General features: G+C 23.2%; 2 protein-coding genes and 3 long non-coding RNA genes across 6 annotated transcripts; 2 read left to right on the forward strand and 3 right to left on the reverse strand.

Annotated features, from left to right (window-relative positions):
* Positions 1 to 4376: 4376 nt before the first annotated feature.
* Positions 4377 to 5551, reverse strand: LOC147657796 (uncharacterized). Its single transcript, XR_015291773.1, has 2 exons — positions 5410 to 5551; positions 4377 to 5337 (listed from the first exon to the last, which is right to left on the reverse strand). It is a non-coding gene; the product is annotated as an uncharacterized LOC147657796 (long non-coding RNA).
* On the forward strand, positions 5531 to 7251 carry CPR12 (cuticular protein 12). 2 transcript variants are annotated; one of them, XM_003692270.3, is made up of 2 exons: positions 5531 to 6114; positions 6895 to 7251. In XM_003692270.3, the coding sequence occupies exons 1-2, from the start codon at positions 6106 to 6108 to the stop codon at positions 7204 to 7206; spliced, it is 321 nt and encodes a 106-aa protein (XP_003692318.1). In that variant the 5' UTR covers positions 5531 to 6105; the 3' UTR covers positions 7207 to 7251. The 2 variants fall into 2 exon arrangements, with proteins under 2 accessions (XP_003692318.1, XP_003692319.1); XM_003692271.3 differs by having other exon boundaries at positions 5907 to 5969.
* Positions 5814 to 6229, reverse strand: LOC116414087 (uncharacterized). Its single transcript, XR_015291772.1, has 2 exons — positions 6092 to 6229; positions 5814 to 5960 (listed from the first exon to the last, which is right to left on the reverse strand). It is a non-coding gene; the product is annotated as an uncharacterized LOC116414087 (long non-coding RNA).
* On the reverse strand, positions 6659 to 10739 carry LOC147657797 (uncharacterized). Its single transcript, XR_015291775.1, has 2 exons — positions 10295 to 10739; positions 6659 to 7180 (listed from the first exon to the last, which is right to left on the reverse strand). It is a non-coding gene; the product is annotated as an uncharacterized LOC147657797 (long non-coding RNA).
* Positions 9840 to 10837, forward strand: CPR13 (cuticular protein 13). The gene is made up of 2 exons (XM_003692272.3): positions 9840 to 9940; positions 10301 to 10837. Exons 1-2 carry the CDS (start codon positions 9932 to 9934, stop codon positions 10601 to 10603), a joined length of 312 nt encoding a protein of 103 aa, XP_003692320.1. The 5' UTR covers positions 9840 to 9931; the 3' UTR covers positions 10604 to 10837.
* Positions 10838 to 11126: the final 289 nt, after the last annotated feature.

Here is an 11126-nt window from a genome sequence, read left to right on the forward strand (position 1 = left end):
TAAGTAATTTATAAAATGCTCGGCCGTGTCTTCATCTTTTCATGGTGTGAGTGAATTTTAAGTGGAGCTTGGTTGATATTTCTTTAATAAAATTACGTCAATTTGTGATGCAAATTTTACAAGAAAATAAAATGTATATAGTATATTAGGATATATTAACAGGTAATTTAATTATTCAGAACAATATTTTCTATGTTTCGTTATGTTTTCGTAATATTTTAAATGCATATATTACAAATTGATATTTTTATTATTATATTAATTTTGAATTCTTAAAATAATAAGTATTTTTGTGTTTTTAAATTTAACGAATAAAAATTCAGAAATAGAATGTAATTTACATGTAAAGTCAATCTAATCGATAAATTATAGAATAAAAACTTTCTAGATTGGACTTTCTAAAAAATATGCCAGATTTTACTCAGGAAATTCTCGAATGGCAAATCCACAGAAATTCTTCTCAAGCTTGTTTGAAATCGTTATAGTTGTTCGAACAATATGTTTATTATTACAATGAAATTATAATATTGATATTGTTATATTTTATCTTTTATTATACAAGAATAATTATAACTTTTTTTTAAATAGATTTTAATGAAATTCTTTAAATTACTTTTCTTGCAACTCGTAATTGTTGTTTGAAGAATTCTAAATATTTAAAACATTTGAAATTAACTTGTCCTTAAGAATTATTTAATTATTATTATTATTATTATTATTATTACGAATCGAAAATAAGATATAATAATACTAATATCATTTTATTAATACTTTTATCACAAACATCGAGCAATGTTCTTGTTCAGGATTAAATCATTCTGTTCACCAGAATGCCTTTATACCTTTCAGTTATTTATCCAAGTTCATTTATCCAAGTTCTAATAGACACAGAATAGAAACGGGAAGACAGCAAGCTCAGTCGTCATAGCTCAACGCTGATATTCATCGCGACAATCATCTCGTTAGAATTATTTATATAAGCAAACGTAACATTTGAATGCTTTACATCTGTTACATGAAACGAGAGATTACTTGGCAAGATAGTGGTGATGGATTCAAGTCAGTATCCCCTTCGAATTGTAACGAAATAATTGACTTCATTTTTGATTTCAATGATTTCTGGCACTGTGTTTCTGAATTTGAATAATTGATATTGAATAATTTTAAACGAGAAGACTTTCCAAGTTTAAATATATAAAAATTAACTTTTAATCATGACTTTTAATGATAAAAAATTGTAACAAATTAGTAAGTTTTTATAATGTTAACAATTTCAACTTCTGTGAAAGAATTTTAATTTTTATAATTAGTCCTTGACTTTTGGATAAGAAATGTTATATTAATAAAATATGTTAATGTTAATAAAATAAAGGAATTTTAACTAAAAAAGTTTTATTATGCATTCAATTTAATTATGTAATTATATGAATAATTTAATTATAATCTTTATAGAATGATCTTTGATAAAATATATATTGTATATTTGTGAGATTGTTTGATCAAAGAAATGATGAATTATTAAAGAAAAGATATATTTATATATTATATATATTATATACATATATATATTTTTTATTTTAATCTTAAAATTGATTTATTTGAATCTTCATATGAGTAATATATCTTTAATCTTTAATCTTTACAAAAATATTAAAGCTAAAATAAAAAAATTGTGTAATTGATTTTTGGAAATATTTTTTATTGAATATGAGAAACTATACGATTAAAAGAAAGTTGTTTCTGATGAATTTTATCGTATAATATAGTATTTATGGTATTTAAAAGTCAAGTACTTCTGAATTGTAGGCAAGAATTTACATCATCGATTCGACCAAAAAGCTTATGCAATCAATTTCTATTTACTGGTAATATGATTATTAATTATGATTTATTTAATCAACTCTAATATATTTCTTTTTAAAATAGAATATATTCCATATTTTTCTAAACGTTTAAATAATAAAATTTATGTTTTTAATTCCAGATTTTTTTATAATACAATATATTACATTTTATATTTAGATAACAGTTAAATATATCATTAATTTTGACAAAAATTAAAATTTTGTTAAGTCAAAATTATGAACGTTTTTGTTTCATGAGGCAATTTCTCCAATAGTCGATCGAAGTTTTTGCCTCTTTATCCAAAGAAGAAGATTCTTGTCGTGCACAATCGATTATACAATATCGTCGCGCTTCACGATGAGCCGCAGCAAAAAGGGAAAAGTCACGACCCGTGCGCCGATGCACGAGCGCGCAAGAACTCAACTGATTATCTAATATCATGCCACCTAAGTATATATTCACCATGAAGAGGATCTTCTGAGTGGGGAAATAACTTAACGAAACCTGATCAACAGAAATTTCACTGAAAGTATGTATTGAGAATAAAATTGAGAACAAAAGTTGATGTGATCGATTTCGACGCCATTTTTTTACTCTTCTATATCATAATCAAAAAATCATGCTACTTGTATACGAATACATTCTTGCTCTTATATTTTTATTGTAAAAAAAAAAATTAATATCTATTAATATAATATAATAAATAATATAATATATAATAAACAAAATAAGATAGTAATGATATAAGTAATAACATTTGATATAATTTGTTACATTTTTGTAGAAAAATATAAAATTAATTATTGATTAATGATTTTTTGAAGTTAGAAAATGTAACTTTTGAAGAAGACATCAAAAGTTTTATAAAGAATGAATCTGAATAGACATAAATCAATTATATGTAATTTCTAGGGATAAACATGTTTTATCCACTGACAAATCCTGTTTTTACATTCTTACTATAATTTTACGACTTAAACGAGACATTTGATAGACACCAGTTGAATATCTTTAAAATTAATATTTCACTCTTTTAAATCATGATATAAATATTATTTATGTAAGGATATAGGTATTAAGTAGACATATTTTAAGGATGTATAGATTACATACATTATTAATACCTGCTTATAATAATTTAATTCCTCATTGATTAGTATAAAATATTATAATTAAATATTATAGTTTTAAAATTCGAATAAACATAATTAATTAAAAATCTTCAAAAATAAAAAAACTAATTAGCAACTATTCATATATAAAAATTCTTATTAAAACTTACATATGGTATAATGAGATTATTATAAATTTATTTAATAATAAATATTAAATTTAAATGAGATTATTATATTTCAAACAAACAAGATCATTTTTTTATTTTTGCTATAATGATAATATATGCTAATTTATGATAATTTAATTTTTTTTTTTGGATACTTAATACACATTTTATAAACAATTATATTTATATATAAAGTAATACTTTTTATTTTTCATTTTAGCTTAAGTTAAACAAATATAGTAGCAATTTTGCTCATTCATGAGAAGAATTTTAGAACAAATTATATCAAGAATTAAATTATAGGTTTCCAAATACATGACTCAACAGAATAGTATAAATAGATACCAACAATGAAAAGATCATCTCCATTGTTAAATCGTCAATTGTCAAAAATTCTTAAACTTTTGTCTTCAATAAAATATTATAACTTTTAATTATTTATTTATGTAATATAAAATTTCTCAGAAATTTAGTGATATATTAAGAACATCATACATAAATATAATTACACAGAAATTTTAAGATAAACTTCAATTATGTTCAATTATTATTTATTCTTATTATCATTTTTTGCAACAAATTCCAGGAAAGAAAAAAAAAAGAATCGTGACAGAAAGAACATAGATCTTCTTAAGCCCAAGACTCATCTTCTTCCCCTTCCACCAATTCTTCTTCTTCTGCAACGATACCTTACTCTTTCAGACATTAGCATAAGCAGCCTTCATCGTTACGTAATATCCATCGACTTTCTTTTCGAATTTCCACACATATTTTTTTTTTTCTTCCATCCCTTCATTTCTTTTTTTTTTTTACAGACAGAAATTAGAGAATGCTATTGTTTTGTTCTCGTCATAATCCACGTGGAAACATTATACCATAGATACCTTAGAACGACAAGGTTGTCTTGACGCAATCATTTTTCTCGAAGAAACGTTTCCTTGCGTTCTTTATTTTTAATCCTCTTGGGTTTGAATATATTTGCAAGATTTAAAAACTAGTATCGTTCAGAATACTGAAAACAGAATAGAATTGTCACCAAACGAAGATAAAACGATTAACATTATGATTGTAACACGCTTGAAAATGAAAAAAATAATTCCACATTAGATAATTATTTAATAGCGATTTATCGATTTATCGAATTGAAGTTGCGTGCGAATTTTTTTTGGATTTCTAAATCGAGCAAAATATATGATAGTAAGTAATAATATAATAATGAACTTAGTACAGCAAAAAAATATCGTAAGAATGTGATAATTGTTATTTTTATTTTATTATACACAATTTTTCATAACGTTACAAATATTAATATAATATTATCAAAACATAAAATATTTTTTTAACATTAAATATTTTTTAATTTATAAAATATAATATAAAATATAAAAATATTTGTTTTTAGCTAAATAATTTGATTAGTCATTAAGAGTGCTAAGTTATATTAATTTTGATATTTTCATTATTAAATTAAAAGTTATTAAGTATAAGTTATTAAATATAAATAATAAAATCTCATTTAATAACAATTTATTTTTTAGAAATATATATTATTATTTTTTTTAAAAATACGCATAATAAACTATTTAACATAAAAGAATAATACATATAATATTTAAATTACATTTATACACTCTTTAAATAATTTTTCAAGTAAAATCATTAAAAGAATAAACAACAGTACAAAAAAATGTTGCAATAAAAATTTTCAATATAGAAATAAATCAAGATTAATCTTGTGATGTTATTGTATCATAAAAATTAATGATAAAATTATTATGGTTTTGATTGGTAGCGTTTGTTAGACGAAACCGAACGTGACTTTTGCTCAAGATCAAGATTCACCTTTCGATGAAATGAAATTGCGTGACCTCCGAATATTATGGCTTCGATCGACGATCAATTTGTAAAAAATGTAAACGACGGTGAAGATCCATGTGTCGTAATGACAAGCTAAATCCAATTACGAGTGAATTATGTCGATATATCGAAGTTCTCAACCATTTTTTTACTAATACTTCCATTAAGAAGAGCTTCGGTCGATTGTATAACACATAACGAGAATTTTGGAATATCGATGCTGAAGATGTAACAACCCGCTATTTCTTCCAATCCATGATTATATCCAATTTTATGTATTATGTACTCATTTTTAAGGTTATGCAGTTATGGTTACGTATTTTTAAATTACGTAGTATTAATTGAGAATTTTTCTGGAAAATAAGCTTATATATAGATCTGTGGCATCTTTTTTTTTTATAAATAAGTCATTTTTAATTAATCACCATATATCTAATATATAATGCGTTTCTATTACAATTATTAATATATTGATCCTCCTTTTTTTTCTAATTAAATTTAAAATTTCAAAAGAATTCATCCAATTTTTTTATACCTTTGAGATTCACTTTTGTTTCACAGATTCTTTTTGAAAAATTTATTGCAGGAAAATAATACTTTTCTGTGTATAAAAATATTTTTCATGTTTATGTACGCTATAATTATAAAAATATAAAATCAAAATTCCCTTCTGAACAATCATTTTTATTTAACTTCCCTTAAACTACGATAAAAAATCCTATACATCTTCTGCAAGGATTTTTTGACGACGATTTCGTCCATTGTTCCATCCAAGTTTGGTAAGACGGGGATCCGTATGAGATTACAAGCACAGTGAAATCACGTGCGATTTTCGATCCTGGGCCGCTCTTCCTTGAATTCTTGCCTGACATTCACCGCCTCTTCCTTTGTCGGTCATCGTTCTACCACCGCCAACCGGCCAATGCCACTCGATGATTTCGACATCTTTACTGAAGAATTTTGGAAGTCTGCCTCCCTGGAAGGGGTAAAATTCGTTTGAAAATCCGACTATATAACGGTCCCGTGGATCAAGATCGAATCAGTATTGTGATCTAGCTCATCTCACAACACTTGTGTCGTCTTCGACAATCCAAAGAAGTTCCATACCAAAATAACCGATCATGAAGCTGGTGCGTGTTTTCTTCGACTAATAATTCGACATATCGGATGTCAAAAGTGTTTATCGTTGTTTAAATTCGTTATTCCTTCTTCTTTCTTTTTCCACGGTTTAGAAAAGAAAAAGATAATATCGAAATCTCGTTTCTTTCCATTGGTGGATCTTTATCCTCGAAATGGAAAAAATAAAATAATTGTTCGTAAGAGATCGCCGATTATAAAACGCTTACGAACGTGCAATTAAAGCCCATAGTATTGTTATGTACTATTAACAACGATACCGCAATTACATATATTATCGTTCGTTCCCTTGTCTATTGTCGAGATGCAAATATGTTTTTAGAACTATTTTAAATAAATCACTAGTAATGGATCTTCTTGCATAACCCGCGTGAAACACCGCGAAAACTCACATATTTACGAGCGGAAGACAGTGGCGATTGGCATGAAATAAAATTAAAGACACGTTTAAAAAATGAATTATTCTAGTTTCATATCATTTAATAATATTATGTAATAATATTATATTAATTATAATATTATATATCGATTATTAAATTAATATTTATTAAATAAATTTTATTACGTATAAATTTTATTACGTACATTGGTGCACAATTGAATTTATTAACAAAACAATTATTGAAACAATTCTATTTTTAGAATTGGGCATATCTACATATTTTTTTTACCAATCAGTTTTTCACTTTTTTGACTGAAACATACAACAAAACATTCGTTTGCATAATTTTATTTCAAGTGTTAATTGATTCATTTTTTTTCTTTTCTTACAGTTCATTGCTTTCGCTCTTGTCGTTGCCGTTGTCTATGCAGCACCTCAAGGACGTCAAGAAGAGATAGTGCTCGTCAAAGAGACACCCTCAGATAATATTGGCTTGGGTGGCTATAGATATGCCTACGAACTTTCCAACGGTCAGTCTCATCAGGAAGTAGCGGAATTAGTTAACGAAGGAACCGAAAATGAGGCTTTAACTGTTCGAGGCAGCTATAGCTGGGTGGAACCACAAAGCAATACAGTATACACTGTAAACTACGTGGCCGATGAGAATGGTTTCCATCCTGTGGGTGAACATCTTCCTGCTTGAGTTGTACTATCTTTAGTTTTAAATAAATTTTATAAATTTCTTTAATCAAGTGTTTCTTTGATTGTATATTTCTTTTCCTTTGATTATTATTTTTTTCTGTTTGTTCAAAGAGATGTTATTAAGATCGATCTTGTACATATTTTTATATCCTGACACAAGATTTTGACACAAGATTTTTCATTATTCGTTAAGAATAATTACGATAGTAACTTTCATTCTCAATGTAATATTTCAGTTTATTTTTAGCGAAAAATAATTCTCGAGAGTAATTCTCAAAAATTTTATTTTCAAATGTATTAATACTCTATCATTATAAGTTTACAAATCTTATTTATTACCGTTATTTCTATTAAGATAGAGAAAGCTAGGTAATGGAATAATCTTTTATCGAAAATATATCATTGATGCAATTTTGATAGAATAGACAATATACAGTTATTTATATTAATATTCGAACACCATACTATCTGCGAGTTTATTACTTTGAATATAAAAGAATTATTTAAATTATACATCCAGTTTATTATAAAATATAAATTGTTTATTGAAATATTTATTTTTGAAAATTTATAATATTATTTATAATGTATATTATTTATATTTTTGATTAAGTGATTGAAAATCTTATTGTGAATTTTTAATTTCCTATATTTTCTAGATGATTGAAATTTTTATTATTTAAAGATTGATTATTATTTAAAGATATTATTTTGAAAATTTTATTATATTATTAAAAATATTTTGTGTAACTTGATTGTAAATTAAATTTAGAATAGTACCTATTTTGAAAAAATATATAAAATTTTTTATAAAAAATATTTACAATAAGCTTTGTTAAATATATCTCTCTTTCCTTAAAATATAATATTTCAATAATTACAGAATTAAAACAGTTTATAAATTTTATATTTTCTTGTCTAAATTCTTCCAATTAAAATTTATTATTATATCTATACACATATATTTGTGCAATAATAATTAGTTTCATTCCTATATTTGTATTTTTCTATTTCATTAATTTATTTAATTTTATTTAAAGGCTGTATAATAAAAAGTTTTTAAATTGAATAAGTTTGTTTCATTAATATAATTCAAAACATTACTTTTTTACTATAAATATTTATTTTTATGAAATATATTATAAGATAAAATATATTTACAAGATAAAATAAAACATATTCATTTAAATATAATATTAAAAAGTTTTATCAAATCAGTTATATCAGTTGAATTCACTTATATCACAAAAAAAAAAAAAAATCAAATTTTATATCTAATTATACACTATACTATATAATATGTATATTCATTTCAGAATCATATATAATGTATATTATTATAAAATAAAGAGAAAATATAGATAATATCCTAATGAAAGCAAATATTTTTATTATGATTTAATTTTTTAATTATATTTAATTAGTTCTAGTTCATAATCTTCACAAATCGTTTAAAAATAATCTAAGTTATTTATATGTATATTTAAATAGATATCGTTCTCCTACATTTTATAACAATATAGAATGTAATATTCATAAATATGATTAAATGGATGATACAAAAATAAAAAAAGATTCAAAATTAAATTAAATGAAATAAATTATTTGTCAAAAAAAAAAAAACAATGAATATATTATGAAGCTATGTTAAATGACAATTTCATCTATAGATGTTCATAATTAAACGATTGCGTACATTTGATAGTATTATAAAAATAGCGAAGTAACTGCGCATAATGGTGTCGTAATGATACAAGTTATAAAAATCCAATAAATTATATGATAGATTTCTTTGATTTTCTTTTAAAGAAATTTTTCTTTTAGAAATTGATCAAATACTCTTATAACATCAAAGATCTCTTTAACATTTAAAAAAAAAAACAATAATAATAAAAATAATTTAAAATAATTTTCATTCTACTAATGAAGAAATTGATATTATCTAAAAAATTTAATGTTATAATACATATTAGAAAATATAAGAAAATCCAATACGTCTATAATGTATACATATTGCATTCTATATTAATTAATTATTTTATTTTTAATATTATATTTTTTATTAATTTTTTATTATTTTATTTTGGTTTTGGAAAGATATATATTTTTTTTAATTTTTTTAATTGCAATTTTTAAATATATTTAGTTAAATATCTAATATCTCATATCATAAAAAATTAAGTTTAATTCAAAATTTTTTTTCTAATTTTTAAATCTTCTATGTTGTATGATTTTTAATTATAACTTTTTAAAGAAGAATATTTCTTATATTGTACATTTACAATAATTTTAGTTTATACTTATCATTATGACTAAAGAAATCAATTTATTAAAAAAAAATTTATAATTTACTATTTACAAAAAAATTTTTTTCTATTTTTTTTTAACATTATTTAAATGTTTATATTTGTATACCAGAATCATCTTATAATATATTTGCTGTTTTTATTATTGAATTATAATATATTCCACAATTTTCATAAGGAAATTTTCTATCAAACTTAAAAAAATCAAAATCTTTAATTTCGCTAAAACTATACACTTTTAAAACGAAGGTCAAACTAGTAATATTTGTGTCTTTAACATAGTAAGAAAAGGTGAAAGGTGAATTTATCGTAAAACGATGCAATTTTTGGCAGAAGGAGGGCCACTATAAAATTCGGAACGATTCTTAATATGAACATCAGTCTTCCAATCGAGATTAACCATACACATCTACCTCCAAAATGAAAACGGTATGTATCACAAAAATTGATGTAGAAACTATAATTCCAAAAAAATAATTAAGAGATGATAAAACTTTTTAATCTTTTTTTTTTGTTATTATCAATTTTGTATATATTGTATATCAATTTTATACAAATTTTATACAAATTATAATTTAGTATGCAGTATTCTTTTTTTATCTGAAATAAATTTATAACTATGTAAAAATAAAATGTAATTATAGTAATAAAATAATAATCATGCATATTTACTATAAAATGAATTAAAAATAAATTAATTATGTTTTAATTTATTAACTCGAGTTAATTATTGTTTAAATTTTATTATTTATATTTTAAAAAATAATAAATATGTTTAATTACTTTTAGATTATTATTATTTTTGCTCTGGTTGTCGTTGTTTCCGCTGCGCCGCTATATCAAGAAATAGTTCTCGTTAAAGAAACTCCCTCTGACAATGTTGGACTTGGTGGTTATAATTACGGTTTCCAACTTTCCGACGGTCAAGTTAAACAGGAATCTGCAGAAGTGGTCGAAGGAGGAACTGATGGTCAATTCTTACGAGTTCGAGGTACCTTCTCTTTCATTGACCCACAAACTAATGTTGCATATACTGTAAATTATGTTGCCGATGACACTGGTTTCCATCCACAAGGAGAGCATCTTCCATGAGTTTAAATTTATCAAATATTTAATATAAGATATTTATTAATTGCCATATAATATTTTCCATAAATTGAAAATTTGATTGTTTTGAATCTTATTTGTTCTTGAAATCAATATTGTACATAGAATATATATTGGTTATCTGTAAAATAATGTAAACTTCTATTTTGTAAAATAATTATGTTAAATAAATACCTTGTTTATGTTGAATAAATTGTCAAAGATCATAATTATTAAAAATACTTATTTTAATTTTTAATGTATATAATTTCCATAGGAATATAATTGTTTTGTTTATCTTTCACATCGATTTTCTTTACTTATTTTGTATATTACACATTTACTAAAACATTTAAACATTTAGCAAATATATACCAAAAAAAGAATTTGTTTAAAAATAAATAAATTTTTGGGAAAAAACAAGGAAAGATTAATCATCATTAAAGTAGATCTTTAATTTGCAGCAATTTCCAAAGAGTATGAGAAATTATTTAATATATTTAAATTATTAAATTATTTAATATATATA

This window comes from Apis florea, unplaced genomic scaffold, assembly GCF_048593485.1.
Source record: "Apis florea isolate Af1SG1 unplaced genomic scaffold, ASM4859348v1 contig_2835_pilon, whole genome shotgun sequence".
NCBI classification, from domain to species: domain Eukaryota; kingdom Metazoa; phylum Arthropoda; class Insecta; order Hymenoptera; family Apidae; genus Apis; species Apis florea.